The sequence below is a fragment of the Pogona vitticeps genome, chromosome 2 (genome assembly GCF_051106095.1).
Source record: "Pogona vitticeps strain Pit_001003342236 chromosome 2, PviZW2.1, whole genome shotgun sequence".
Classification (NCBI taxonomy): Eukaryota; Metazoa; Chordata; class Lepidosauria; order Squamata; family Agamidae; genus Pogona; species Pogona vitticeps.
In genome coordinates, this window is record NC_135784.1 from 273,506,304 (window position 1) to 273,522,283 (window position 15,980).

The window sequence follows — 15,980 nt, forward strand, 5'->3', positions numbered from 1 at the left end:
AGAGGCACTTCAATAGTGGTGACCTGCAAAGTGTGTGCAATGTTTGTCTTTGCGCCTGAGAACAACAACACAGTATACACATGCAGCAAGTGCAAACTGATTAGCACTACTGGAAGAAAAAGTGGAAGAACTGGAGCAGCAAGTGGTCATGCTTAAGGCTATAAGAGAAGATGAAGAGTACATAGACTGAACTCTTGAGCAGCAGCAGATAAGGAAGGCAGTGGAGGTGGAAGAACAGCAAGACAAAGTAGAGGAGGAGAATGCTGAGGAGAGAACAAACATAGTGAAGGAAGAACCATGGAAGTGGAGTATAAATAGATGACACTCTTCACCAGTGGAACTGCAAAACAGTTTTCAGATTCTTTAAGAGAATTCAGAACAATTAGGTCCCATGGCAGGAGATCCTAACAGGAAAAGGAGTCCAAGGCAGGCGGTAGGTTCTTAAAACGGAAATTCTAAAATTAAAACTACAAACAATTCTGACAAGAGAAAGAGCTGGAAGACAATAAACAAGGCCAATGTGACTTCACAAATAACTTAAGAGGACCAGAAAATTTAAAAGACACATATCCGAAGTGGAAGGAAGGCCAGTCCACAAAAGAAGAGGACAGACAAGTAACAAAGAATTGCAGGGATGGCATTAGGAAGGTGAAAGCAGAGAATGAGCTGAGGTTAGCAACAGATGCTAAAAGCAACAAAAAAGCATTCCTCACGTATGTGCATAGCAAAAGACAGAGAAAACAAATAGCAGCTTAGCTGCTCAAAGGAGATGGAAAAATGATAACAGATGACAAAGAAAAGGCAAAAGTGTCCAATTCCTACTTTAGCTTCATCTTTTCTCAAAAGACAGTATATGACCCTCTAGGCAAAGGTGAAGTTCAAAGTCAGGGGACAGAATTGCAGCTTAAGATGGATTTAAAAAAATAAAGTCAAGGAATACCTTATTATTCTCAGAACCACTATCTATTACTTTCTTGAAATCACACAGGATTGGTGAAGTGCCAGATGATTGGAGAGCTAACATTGTCCCTATCTTTAAAAAAGGCAAAGAGGAAGAACCTGGGAGCTACAGACCAGTGAGCCTGACATCAAACCCAGGGAAAAGTCTGGAGCATAAGGGAATGCTTATCAAATCTGGATCTGTCACAAAATTGAGTAGAACAGACAGAAACAAAATTCATAAAGATCTCAAAAACTGGGCTGAAAACTGCCAGATATACCCTGTTTCCACAAAAATATGACCTAACCTGAAAATAAGCCCTAGTATAATTTTTCAAGATGCTCATAAGCCCCACCCCCAAAATAAGTTAAGTGAAACTCCGCTCTCCACCATTGTGCAGCAACCAGAAGATGATGACATGACTGTATTTGGATAAATGTAGATTGCTGTACATGAAAAAATGAAACATCCCCTAAAAATAAGCCCTAATGTGTTTTTTGGAGCAAAAATTAATATAAGACGCAGTCTTATTTTCGGGAAAACACGGTATTTTGATTTGAATTCCTTCATTGAACGGGGGTAGACCTGATGGCCTTGAAGGCCACTTCCAACTCCATTATTCTATGATTCTGTGGTTCTATTTATGTACTACTAGAGATAACTGTTGCAGTACTCATGAGGTTCATTCAACAGCAACACAATTCATGAAATTAAAACACCATACAGTATCTCAGAGTTCAAACTGTAACTGTGCTCCGCACTTGTTGTTTAATCGTTTAGTCGTGTCCGACTCTTCGTGACCCCATGGACCAGAGGACACCAGGCCGTCCTATCCTACAATGCCTCCCGTAATTGTGTCAATTTCATGTTGGTTGCTTTGCAGACACTGTCCAGCCATCTCATCCTCTGTCGTCCCCTTCTCCTCTTGCCGTCACACTTTCCTAACATCAAGGTCTTTTCCAAGGAGTCTTCTCTTCTCATGAGATGGCCAAAGTACTGGAGCCTCAGCTTCAGGATTTGTCCTTCCAGTGAGCACTCAGGGTTGATTTCCTTTAGAATTGATAGATTTGTTCTCCTTGCAGTCCAGGGGACTCTCAAGAGCCTCCTCCAGCACCACAATTCAAAGGCATCAATTCTTCGGCGGTCTGTCTGCTTTCTTTATGGTCCAGCTCTCACTTCCATACATCACAACAGGAAAAACCATAGCTTTGACTATTCGGACTTTTGTTGGCAAGGTGATATCTCTGCTTTTTAAGATGCTGTCAAGGTTTGTTTCCCAATTTTGAACCAATCAGTTGTTCCATATCCAGTTCTAACTGTGGCTTCCTGTCCCACATATAGGATTCTCAGGAGATAGACAAGGTAGTCAGGCACTCCCATTTCTTTAAGGACTTGCCATAGTTTGCTGTGGTCCACACAGTCAAAGGCTTTTGCACAGTCAATGAAGCAAAAGTAGATATTTTTCTGGAACTCTCTGACTTTCTCCATAATCTAGCACATGTTAGCAATTTGGTCTCGAGATCCTCTGCCCCGTTGAAATCCAGCTTGTACTTCTGGGAGTTCTCAGTCCACATACTGCTGAAACCTACCTTGTAGGATTTTGAGCATAATCTTGCTAGCGTGTGAAATAAGTGCAATTGTACGGTAGTTGGAGCATTCTTTGGCACTGCCTTTCTTTGGGATTGGGATGTAGACTGATCTTTTCCAATCCTCTGGCCATTGTTGAGTATTCCAAACTTGCTGGCATATTGAATATAGCACCTTAACAGCATCATCTTTTAAGATATTAAATAATTCAACTGGAATGTCATCACCTCCACTGGACTTGTTGTTAGCCAGGCTTTCTAAGGCCCACTTGACTTCACTCTCCAGGATGTCTGGCTCAAGGTCAGCAACTACATTGTCTGGGTTGTCCGGGATATCCAAATCTTTCTGATATAATTCCTCTGTGTATTCTTGCCACCTCTTCTTGATGTCTTCTGCTTCTGTTAGGTCCCTCCCATTTTTGTCCTTTATCATGTCCATCTTTGCACAAAATGTTCCTCTAATATCTCCAATTTTCCTGAACAGATCTCTGGTTTTTCCTTTTCTGTTATTTTCCTCTATTTCTTTCCATTGTTCATTTAAGAAGGCCCTCTTGTCTCTCCTTGCTGTTCTTTGGGAGTCTGCATTCTATTTTCTGTAGCTTTGCCTATCTCCCTTGCATTTTGTTTCCCTTCTCTTCTCTGCTATTTCTAAGGCCTCTTGGACAGCCACTTTGTTTTCTTGCATTTCCTTTTCTTTGGGACGGTTTTTGTTGCTGCTTCCTGTACAATGTTACGAGCCTCTATCCAAAGTTCTTCAGGCACTCTGTCCACCGAATCGAGTTCCTTAAATCTCTTCTTTACTTCCACTGTGTATTCATAAGGGATTTGGTTTAGATTATACCTGAGTAGCCCAGTGGTTTTTCCTACTCTCTTCAGTTTAAGCTTGAATTTTGCTATGAGAAGCTGATGATCAGAGCCACAATCAGCTCCAGGTCTTGTTTTTGCTGACTGTATAGAGCTTCTCCATCTTTGGCTGCAGAGAATATAATCAATCTGATTTCGATACTGCCCGGTGATTTCCATGTATAGAGTCGTCTCTTGTGTTGCTGGAAAAGAGTGTTTGTGATGACCAGCTTGTTCTCTTGACAAAACTCTATTAGCCTTTGCCCTTCTTCGTTCTGAACTCCAAGGCCAAACTTCCCTGTTGTTCCTTTTATCTCTTGACTCCCTACTTTAGCATTCCAGTCCCCTACAATGACAACATCTTTCTTTGGTGTCAGTTCTAGAAGGTGTTGAAAATCTTCACAAAATTGTTCAATTTCAGTCTCCTCAGCAATGGTGGTTGGTGCATAAACTTGGATTATTGTGATGTTGAAACGTCTGCCTTGGATTCATATTGACATCATTCTATCATTTTTGAGATTGTATCCCATTACAGCTTTTCCCACTCTTTTGTTGACTATGAAGGCTACTCCATTCCTTCTACAGGATTCTTGCCCACAATAGTAGATATGATAATCATCTGAGCTGAATTCGCCCATTCCTGTCCATTTTAGTTCACTGATGCCCTGGAAGTCGATGTTTATTCTTGCCATCTCCTGTTTGACCACATCCAGCTTCCCAACGTTCATAGATCTTACATTCCAGGTTCCTATGCAGTATTTTTCTTTGCAGCATTGGACTTTCCTTTCACTTCCAGGCACGTCCAGAGCTGAGGGTCCTTTCGGCTTTGGCCCAACCACTTCATTAGCTCTGGAGCTACTTGTACTTGTCCTCCGCTCTTCCTCAGTAGCATGTTGGACGCCTTCCGACCTGAGGGGCCCATCTTCCAGCGTCATATCTTTTAGCCTTTTGTTTCTGATCATGGGGCATTCTTGACAAAGATACTGGAGTGGCATTGCCATTTCCTGCTCCAGGTGGGTTGCGTTTAGTCAGAACTCTCCACTATGTCCTGTCCTTCTTGGGTGTCCCTGCACAGCATAGCCCATAGCTTCTCTCAGTTACTCAAGCCCCTTCTCCACGACAAGGCAGCAATCCATGAAGGGGGTGCTCCGTACTAGTGCCTATGTTTTCCCACACAAGTATCCATAGGTTCTTCCACAGGACAGTGTAAGGAAGAACAATTTAAAGGTGTGAAATTGACAGACAGAAAAGAATTAAAATCTCTCTCACACACACACACTCTTTCTCTCTCTTTCTCTCACACACTGGAAAATAACATCCTAGGTAGCTACTTTAATGGAGGACTGGAAAAGAAAAGGTGAAGAGGAGAAACAACATATGATTAACATTATATGTAGTTTGAATTATATTTAATGAAGAAATTGTTTTCACTAAAATTCCAAAGATAGAAAACTAACTGGGGTAATAGTCACAGTTTGCCTCATGCATATTTTTTTAATACAGTCACTTGCAGGCAGATTGTCATGTTTTGCCATAAACACAATCGTCTAAAGAGTCTACAGTTTGAAGGAACAAATGAAATTAACTTTATTCTGATTAAATTCCCATACGGATGGCTAAATATTTTATCATTTAAGCTGTGCTCATTAATTTAATTTAATTTTGTTTTGTTTTCATTGCCCTTGTCAGGTCAAAAATACAGTTTTCATTGTTCAGGCTTCAGACAATAATGAAGAGTTAATGTATGTTTATCTTTAACATGGTGACTCCCTGCCTCAGCACTGTTCTAGAATTAAACAGTCAAACAAAAGTTTATATTGATTATAGAATTTTTAAAGACTCCCACAGACATACACAATCTTTTTCTTCCACATTTAAACTTAAACAATATTGAGAATTGAGTAGTTCTCCATTACAGACTTCTTCAAAGTTAAAATTAAGATCTTATTCATGAAACTTTATGGTATGCTGTATTTGAACTCTTTTAGAAAAACACTTTAAGAAACTATATTCTGAAAGTAATATAGTGATACTTACAGAAACATCTTTCAAATTTTTTTCATAGGAAAACTGAAGGTAGTCTTTATTCATGCCTTCTTTAGAAATATGAAAATTGTATGTATCTGCATGTCCTCCTTCAAATAGCAACACTTTCCTTAACTCTCCAACATATTTCTCTAGATCCATTTCCATGTCAGCAGCTTCCTTGGAAATTTCTTCTTTGGACACTAAAAGGGAAAGTTGGAAAAACTAAAACGGAATTCAAGACAAACGCAACGGAAAAATCAGTAACTGCATCTGCTAAATATAAAAGCCAGAATCCTATTTGTGTTCCTGTACGTTTGGTGTAACTTACTTCAGCTAATTGATGTGTTGAGGAAAAACCTGATCATGTGTCTGGTTGGGCACCAAACTGTTCAACCAAGGTGCACTGACCTTGTCAGTTAGCACCAATAGGATTCTAGCCACATATTTTTTAAAACTAAAAGGCAAAACTCCACTTGCAAAACGTTATGCCACATAAAGCATATGATTATTTGGTGAAGAGAATATTTAATTTCAATTAACTGAAAGCTTTCTATCCCCTTTCAGGTTCTCAAGCTCCTGGGGGCTCCCTTTTGCCCTGAGGAACCTTTGAGGGCCGTCAGATGGGGAACAGCCTTTAAAAGCTAAAAAAATCACTGCTAGATGACCACTAGTGGTTCTTTTCCAACAGCAGCAATTTGGAGACAATTTCTGGCTGTTAAGGGCTTCCCCTACCCCATGCCCCTTCTGAGGCTCCTAAAGGCTTCCCCAGGACAAAAGGAAGCCTGAGGGAGCCTCAGAACCTGAAAGGGGAAATAGGAGAATTTCAATTTAATATTCCCACTGCCCAATGATAATATCATCCAGTTTACAAGCATAACTTTAAGCAAGAGGATTTCAGCCAATTATTATACAACACATTTATCACACAGTTCAATGTTTACTTGTTCTAAAATATTGCCAGTTCTTTCAGAATTGCAAGGAAACGTGCCTTTGATTTATCTTGCTCTTACCTTCTATGACTTAACAAACACATTACAGATCAATTACATTGCTGTTGACATGTTAAAGCAGGTAATTTAAGAATCAGGTCGGACAAAAAGAAGTACTTCCTCAAATAATGCATGTAAAACTGTGGAATTAGGCATCAAAACATGTAGTGATGGCTGCCAATTTCGATAGCTTTAAAAGGGGATGATTTTGTTGGGGGAAAAAGATATCTGTACCTGAAGATATTAATATCTGCAGAAAAAGTTAATTGAGAACGGTGGTTGTAAACCTACTGCCCATTTACACTCATGTAAGGAAATCAACTAACTTTTTGCAGCAGACTAACAAGACATTGGTTGCATTCCTGGACAGTTGCTTATTAATGAGCAACAAGACTTGCATGATTTGTCTTATACTGTATATAAATATAAATAGGCAATTCAGTGTTTGAATGAAACTTTTCAATCAAATCTACAGAAAAGGGATCATTCCTAACATTTGGCTAAGATTGACATTGATTAAATTATCCAAAAGGGAAAGTGTCAAATTAGTTTAACATGCTATTTACTTAAAGAAAATACACAGCAAATTCTGAAGGATAATAGATGGCAAAACCCAAACATTGCAGAATATTAGGATTCAGAGGAGGAAATTACTGTTCTTCATATTATAATATCATCATGTACCGTCAAGTCAATTCCGACTTATGGCAGCACTTTCTTGGGTTTTCCAGATAGAGAACACTCAAAAGTGGTTTACTGTTCCTTTCTTCTGGGGGCACCCTGGAACTGTGCAGCTTTCCCAAGGCTACCCAGGCTGGCTTTTCCCCTAGGAGGCATAGTGGGGAATCAAACTCCCAAAGTCTGGCTCTGCAGCCAAATTTCTAGCTAACTGAGCTATCCAGCCAGTTATATATTTAGGGGCAAATGTTTATTTTATTTATTTATTTATTTATTTATTTATTTATTTATTTATTTACTTACTTACTTATTTATTTATTAGATTAGATTAGATTAGATTAGATTAGATTAGATTAGATTAGATTAGTATCCCGCCCATCTGGTCTATACGACCACTCTAGGTGGCTTCCAATATAACATAAAACAATAAAATAACACAAGAATATTACAAAAGTCATCCAATAACAAATTACAATACAAAAATAGAGTAAGAAATAAATAAAGACAAAAGAAAAGAAAAATCAAGTATTGACTGGAGGGAAGGCCTGAATATACATCCATGTTTTTAATTGGCTTTTAAAGGTATCCAGTGTGGGGGCCGCGCAAATCTCCGGAGGGAGGTTGTTCCAGAGGACAGGAACGTGTCCATGCATACATACACACACACGTTCCTTCAGCCCCTGAAAATATAAAAAATATATTATGTGGCCTTCCATGTGAACGTTTGGAGACCCCTGGTTGAGATGGTCTGCAAAGGTTACTCAATAGAAGTTACTTCAACAAAGACAATGACACAAGTAATGAACATGGCCTAAAATGAATGTTAAAAAGACCAAGTTCATGGCAATTAGTTTGGGGGGGGGGATCCCAAGCAGTCCATGAAAGCATGCAACATGTTGAAATAGTACCTTGGAACTTCGTTGAATGAACAGTGGGATTGCAATCATGCAAGGAAATTCCACCAGAACAAAAAGGGCCCTAAACAGCTTCGTTAAAATGAAGAATGCAGTGTATAACAAAAACTAGAACTGTCTGTAAGAATATGCTTTATACGGTGCTATGTATTTTCAGCAATACTTCATGGTAACTATAAAAGAAGGCAGTAGAACTTCCTGCGTTCAGAAAGTCCCCCCAAAAGAAGGACTGAAACATATAAATAAAACTGAAGGAAACATTAACACAGATAAAATGCAGAAATCTAGAATATTTGGGTGATTTAAAGAGAAATGAAAAGTAGAGATTATTAGAGCTGACAATCTAAAGTGAAATAAATTGATAGAGATGCAAGATCAAGAATAACCTGGGAATCTGGGTTGAGTATGACATAAATCACATTTAAATTCAAGATACTAACCCCCAGTAATAAAGAAAAAACAAGGAGTTATCTTCTGGGGTACCACTACTGATTACTTTATATCTCCAGTATCAGAGACACTCCTCTGATCCATACTTGAGAGGGATACAAGTGGAAACACTTTCTTTGATTTCTTTAGGAAGGGATCAACCCTTGGCATCTCTCAGCATTCTTCCAGAGCTCCTTGTCAATCCCTAGCATGCTCCTACCCTCACTCTAACACAGTGTTCTATACGCAGAACTCTAAATGGTGGCTAAACTTAGCTGTCTAGTGACTATCTATAGCTGCCAGGCGCGCTCAGCAGGTCCCACTGACAGAAAAGGAAGCCCACAATAGGATACATTGCCTTGGGAACATGTCAAATAAAAACGAAAATGAAACAAAAAAACAGGGACAGTGCTTTGATTACTATGTAATGTGAAAGGTGGATGTTCATGAAAGCAGATAGGAAAAAAGTCAACTCATTCAAAATGTGGTGTTGGAGGACAGCTTTGCAGATACCATGGCCTGCAAGAAAGACAAATAGGTGGATCTTAGATCAAATTGAGCTTAAATTCTCTCTAGAAGGGAAAAAAATGACTAAATTAAGGCTATTGTACTTTGGGCACACCATGAGAAGACAAGACCCACTGGAAAAGTCAATCATGTTGAAGAAAATTGAAAGCAGAAAGGAAAGAGGACAACTAAACATAAGCTAGAGTGACTCAGTAAAGGAAGCCACAGTCTGCAAGGCCCTGAGCAAGGCTGTCAATAATATGACCTTTTGAAGGTCTTTCATTCATAGGGTAGCAACAACATTCTAACATTAAAGCCTTTCATTAACGTATCATGTCATAGAAGGAAATCGAGTCACTGCTCAGTTTAAGAAGTTTGTCTCCCCAGGCTTGGGTTACACAGTGATGAAACACTATTTCCTACAATTCAATAGTTTGCAGTCCCAGTAGATCGAACTCTCCCAATAAAAGCATTCTCAGCTTCAGACTGTCAGAAAAGGCCTTCCTCTCAGTCTCACTGTCAGAGCAGCCACAGTCAACGGGGATACAAAGAGGGCCTTCTCTGTGGCTGCTCCCAGTTTATGGAATCCTCTCCTTCAGGTTGCCTCCCCTTTTATCATTTCAACAACAGCTGAAGCCCCACCTTTTCAGGCAGGCTTTTAACAATGACTGAGTCCCAGAATGCCATTTCTCAATTAAGATCGTTTTTAACATTTTACATGTCTTTAATCATTGAATGTATTTTAATCAGGTTTATAGTTTAATTGCTTTAATGTATAACTTATTATGTTTTTAATTCTGTATGTATCTTTTGCTGTGCATTTTGAACCCTAAAAGGAATAATCTGAGAAGAGTCCCACTTCATGAAGGTAAAACCCCTTGCAATAAATGAACAGTAATAAAATATATTATATATATATTTACCTCTTCCGTTCCAAGCTGCTTGGCCATCACTGAGTACAACTTCAAAGCCAGTATCCAGATCTTTCTGCCAAGATATTTGCAGAAAATATGTTGTGTGTGGATCAGAAACAGGATGAATTCGGATTACCTTCATTTCCAATAGCATCCAGTTAACTGTTTTGAAAAAGAGGCTGGGTGAGAGAGAGGTTTCTTTTGAGCAACAAGTTTCAAAATATAATATTGGCAAGCCTTGCCCACTGCATTCTTCATTTGTAAATGCACTTGTCAAAGAGACAAAATAATTTAAACTTCATCTGTTTTTCCTACATGATATACCAAACACCAAAGATAGCATGACATTTACAATCTGGAAGAAAAATGTATTCTATTTTAGAAGAGAAAGTTCAAAGGAACAATTACAGAACTATTGGGATCTAAATATTCCAAATACAGTACAGTACAAGCAATATACATGCTGCTCAAATGCATCAATGGAACTGGGTCTAAAACAGTTCCATTGATGGATTTTCAGCTCTAAATATTATTTTGTATTATAAAACAGCAGAAGAGTAAAGTATATTTAAAACAAGCACGGAACAATTCACTTAATCATGCTGATGGACTACAGACTGTGACTATTATATACATCACATATGGAAGTTATTGAGAAAATATATTTGAACTGTGAAAATCAGTATCTTATTAATGGTTGGGCATGAGTACCCCAAGTAACAAATGGAAAGATTTAAAAGTTGTTAGCAACTGCACATCTTACTTGGGGTCTGAAATTCAATGTCATCATCAGTGTGTGTTGGTGTCCTGGAATAATCCCCTAGAATTTCTATGCAAGCTGTGACTTCCAGTTTGAATCAGAGCCTTTTTACTTAAAGTAAAAAGGCTGTGATTCAAACTGGAAGTCACAGCTTGCATAGAAATTCAGGACAGCACAGGTGATCTTACAGCCTGGTGTCACCTGCATAAGAAGATGATTCTAGTCCTATACTGGTATTACTCTTGAAAGCATGCATAAGATAAGATTTCCAATAAGAGAGCTACATATATGTGTTCATGACTCTTGAAAGCATGCATAAGACAAGATTTTCAATAAGAGAGTTACATATATGTGTTCATCCAAACACACCTAAATGCTCCCCTGCAGATCTTCACATGAAAGTATCTTTGACTTATGAATGGAATGGGGATATAGGGAACAAGACTCACCTGTATGCCCCAGGCCACTGTGATTTGAGTCTTGGCCCACAAGATATTGATATGTAAAGGGCCTAAAGCAGTGGTTAACAATCTTGGGTCCCCAGATGTTTCTTGGTCCCAGAAATCTTCACCATTAACTGTGCTTACCAGAATTTCTGGGCATTATAGTTGAAAAACATCTGGAGACCCCAGGTTGGGAACCACTGGCCTAAAGACTTCTAAAAAAAACTAATATAGTCTGATGTGACAGAACATGAGTGAGACCCCAAACAGCTATGGGCAGCCCACAACCACAGCCAAAACTCTATCACTGAATTTTAGTTGCTTGAACCAATCCTCAAAAACACAGATGAACATGATTCTATATAAGACATAAGACATAAGACATAAGACATAAGACATAAGAAATTTATTTGTCATTGCGCTCACAAGTGGGTGCAACGAAATGAGGTGCTCTTCCCCAAGGTAAAACTGGACAACACTACAAAAAAAAGTTAAAATATACACAACTTTCACCATCCAAATATAGATACCCCGTTTTCTCTCAGCAATTGAAATCCACCAAAAACCTATGGCCCCACATTTAAACTCAATACTGCACTTGGGTAAAAACTGTTCTTGAATCTGCTTGTCCTTGCTTTCAATACCCTGAATCTCCTTCCTGATGGTAATAGTTTAAAGAGCTGATATCCCGGATGAGAGGAGTCTTTCAGTATGTTAGATATCTTCCTCTTACATCTGTTCTTATACAATTCTTCCAAAGAGGGGAGTGAACAGCCAATGATGTTTTGGGCCATCTTAATCACCCTTTGAATTGCCTTTTTCTCTGCCACTGTGCAGCTCGTGAACCATACACAGAGACAGTAGGATAATATGCTCTCAATCGAACTCCGATAGAAGGTGATTAACAAACTCTCAGTCAATTGTTGCTTTCTAAGAATCCTTAGAAAATACAACCGTTGTTGTGCCTTCCTGATTAACGCAGCGGTGTTTGCACTCCAAGTCAGGTCATTTGTTATGATAGTCCCAAGAAACTTACATTCAACCACCTGTTCCACACAAACTCCATCTATATACAGTGGCTGAATGTCTGCTCTTTTTTTCCTGTAGTCCACTATGAATTCCTTGGTTTTTTGGATGTTAAATAAAAGATTGTTTTTTTTGCACCAGCGGGATAGCTGTAATACCTCGTCCCGATACGCAGACTCATCATCCCCAGAGATAAGTCCTACTAGTGTAGTATCGTCTGCAAATTTGATAATCCTATTACTGGGATGGTTATTGGTGCAATCCGATGAATAAATGGAGAACAGTAGTGGACTAAGGACACAGCCTTGTGGAGTGCCAGTGCTGAGTATCTTGTCAGTAGAGATGTAGTCATTCAGTTTAACCCTTTGTGGACGATTTGTTAAAAAATCCAAAATCCACAGACAGATAGAATCTGGAAAATCAAGATCTTTAAGTTTGTCTATTAATCTGTGGGGTATAATGGTGTTAAAAGCAGAGCTAAAGTCCGCGAACAACATTCTTACATAATTCCCTTGTGTTTCCAAGTGGGATAAAGCCATATAAAGCACAGTATTGATCGCATCCTCGGTTGATCTATTTTCTTTATAAGCAAACTGAAGCCCATCAAAGGGATGAGGAAGGCAGGAGATAATATATTTCCGAACTAACTGCTCAAAGCACTTCATTAAGATTGAAGTTAGTGCCACCGGCCTGTAGTCATTCGGACTGTTTGTAGGCAACTTTTTAGGCAGTGGAACGATGACGGAAGCCTTGAGACAGACGGGAACTGCGCATAGTGTCAGGGATCTATTAAAAATTACAGTCCATATCCCGGCTAGCTGATCAGCACAGTCTTTTACCACCCGACCAGGAATTAAGTCGGGTCCAGCTGCTTTTCTGGAGTTAACCACTTTCATAGTCTGTCTCACATCCTGCTCATTCACAATGAAGGGGGGACTCTGCTGAGTAAATGATGGCAAACGAACAGTTTCAGTTTGATCGATCTCGAATCGAGCAAAAAAGTTGTTCAACTCCTCAGCCACCTCCACACCTCCGCCTGAGGAAACCTTTTTTGCTTTGTAGTTTGTTAGTTGTTGAACCCCCTGCCAAACTTGCCTCATGTTATTGCTGAGAAAGCAGTCTTCAATTCTCCTCTTGTATTCGGCCTTAGCTTGCTTAATGCCTCTCCTCAAATTCGTTCTTGCTGCACTGTAGTCTAGATCATCCCCAGACTTAAAAGCCTTATTTCTAGCATACAACAGGCGTCTAACCTTCCCGGTCATCCAAGGTTTTTGATTGGGATAAACCCGGATACGTTTATCCACTGTGACCGTGTCAATACAGTGTGCCATATACCCTAACACTGCAGCTGTATGTTCTTCCAGATCAGGATGGTCAAAAATTTCCCAATTTGTTTGTTCAAAACAGTCCTTTAACTGCTCCATTGCTCCCTCTGGCCAGCTTTTCACTGTCTTGACTACTGGCCCTGACTGTTTTCTCAGAGGAATATACTCCGGAGCTAAAAACAGGGACATATGGTCAGACTGGCCCAAGTGTGGCAATTGTAATATCCTGTATCCATTTGCAATATTCGTGTAGACCTTATCTAAGGTGTTCAGCCCCCTAGTAGCACACCTTACATGTTGATGGAATTTGGGGAGGACTGCACGTAGATCTACATGATTGAAGTCTCCTGCAAGACCTTAGCCAGAAGTCCCTGAATTTTAAAAAAAAACTATGTAAGCTCATAAATTTTTTAACATTTTTCTCTAATGCTGAATTCATTAGCTTATTCTAATGCACAGTTGTGAATTCTTTAAATAAACACCACATTCAGTTTGCTCATATTTGGTATTGAAGAAAAAACATTAAAATTCTTCAAAAGCTTTTAAAAATGTCTGATATAGTGGCTGGTTGAATAATAGTTACTGGAATATATTCTTTCACAGTATTATCTCAGTTTAATCACGACACTCATAAAACCAAATATTTACTAGCCAAACATCATTTTGAAGATACTAAAACAATCTTATTTTTCATCCTACAACAAGCATCTAGAGTATAAAATAGTAAAAGGCAGATGTATCTTGGAATGCATTTAAAGATTAAGTAATGTCACTTCTTCACATCTCAATCTATTTGCCCTCTCTGGAAAATTAAACCACTTGTCTCAGTACCTTTGATTCACAAAGAAATGCTATAGGAGAGCTGATTGATCACAGTGAATGGAAAGCCAGTGGGCATGAAGAGTCATGCTACATATCAACACCTCACCATATAACTGCTAAAGGACAATTATTGAGTTGCAGGTGGAAAGAACAGAGCTCCACAGCAAATTTGTACATCACTGGCTGTATTGAGAACATCAGACAGTTGACGATTGAGCTGCTCATCTTTAGTACTTTGTGTCTTTAGTACTTTGTGTCTTTAGTGTTTGGCATCTATGATCTTTATTAGGCAATGCTTCCTTCTAGGGAAGAATCAGCTGTTGGCTGGCATGTAATTAGTTGAAGTTTGCTTCCTGAACAATGACAGTCCACAGTCCGGATGAATAAACAAGACACTTAAAAAAATAGTTGACAAATGATTTTGTATGCTGCTTTGGATAGCACTCAGGCACAAGACAGAAGCCAACTCTTAGGTTTCCTTCACTGTTCCACAGAGCGTCATTGATATTTCAAATTCAGCTTTTTATTCCTGGTTTGCAGAGTGACTGAGACAGAAAGGTTTCAGCAGCAGATGATTAAAACCTCAGTTATTACTTTTGGGGAGCATGCAGATGTGATACAAAAACTATTACAACTATATATTGCAGTATTCACAAGAGAACACGAAAAGGGCAAGGGGAACAGAAACATTTTAGACACCTTTATTTCCCCCTACAACTGCAGGAATCAGTGCCATTCCTTGGGCAAATGCAACACTTCTCTACCAAAAACAATGACACAAGTAAGGGAATTGTTACATTCAGGGAGATCTCTAACAATCCATTCTAGTTCTACCTGAGATTAAACATGTCACCTACTCAGAAAAAATGTTGCTAGGTCTTCATCAGAAAACTGATGCCTCTCCCTGAAATTTCCACAGTATGAGATTACTCCAGAATTCTAAGAGCCTAAGATAAAGCAGATAAAGTGCTTGACAGGGCTAAAGGACAGAGGCAAATAAAGTCAAATGTCTTCTGATCCACAAAATGGATTCTTTAAAAAAAAAATCCTTATTAAAAGGTGTAAGAAGGACCACAATTGCATACCAAGTAAAAACCAGGTGGAATGCAAAGTGGCTTTCATACCTTCACACGATGCAAGCCCTAGTGTGCTTTAAAATGGTGCCCAAAATGCACTACAGTGGTGCTTCGCTTAACAATGTTAATTGGTTCCTAAAAAACATCGCTATGGGAAAACATCGCTAAGCGAAACACATTTTCCTATAGAGATGCATTGAAAACCGGTCAATCCATTCCAATGGGAACGGATTGCCATCCTTAAGCGAAAATGGCCATAGGAAACATCACTAAGCGAAACAATGCATCCCCCATTGGAATGCATTGAAGCCTATTCAATGCATTCCAATGATTTTGCGATGTCCGATTTTGCAATTCTAAGTGTCTTAAAATGTTCAGAAACGGTTTTAAATGCTTGGGATCATTAATGCACCTTCTAAAATGTGTGCAAACTTAATTTGGCTTTGTTCTGACTCTTCGTTAATTTTTGGTTAATTTTTTTCTCCCCCATTGGAATGCATTGAACCTGATTTTGACAGCTGTCAAACGGGCACTTCAATGCATTCCAATGGGGGAGAAATTTACCAAAAATTAACGAAGACTCCCCCTATTGGAAAGCATTGAACTGCAGGTTTGACAGCTGTCAAAATCGGGTTCAATGCATCTCAATGGGGGAAAAAATTCACCAAAAATTAACAAAGAGTCAGAACAAAGCCAAATT

At 39.0% G+C, this 15,980-nt stretch overlaps 1 protein-coding gene and 1 long non-coding RNA gene across 9 annotated transcripts in view; one reads left to right on the forward strand and one right to left on the reverse strand.

Moving 5' to 3' along the window:
• The window catches only part of XRCC4 (X-ray repair cross complementing 4), a 172,498-nt gene that overhangs the window by 150,234 nt on the left and 6,284 nt on the right, over positions 1–15,980 (reverse strand). For 7 of the 8 annotated variants that reach the window (XM_078386389.1, XM_072992589.2, XM_078386391.1 and 4 more), the window contains exons 2-3: positions 9,838–9,990; positions 5,407–5,597 (exon numbers count right to left, since the gene is read on the reverse strand). In XM_078386389.1, coding sequence (XP_078242515.1) covers positions 5,407–5,597; positions 9,838–9,990 — 344 coding nt within the window. Of the gene's footprint in view, positions 1–5,406; positions 5,598–9,837; positions 10,008–15,980 lie in introns of all 8 variants that reach the window. The other variant, XM_078386388.1, reaches the window with a different exon arrangement.
• LOC144587055 (uncharacterized) overlaps positions 1–15,980 on the forward strand; it is a 663,623-nt gene that overhangs the window by 134,464 nt on the left and 513,179 nt on the right. The window lies entirely within an intron of this gene.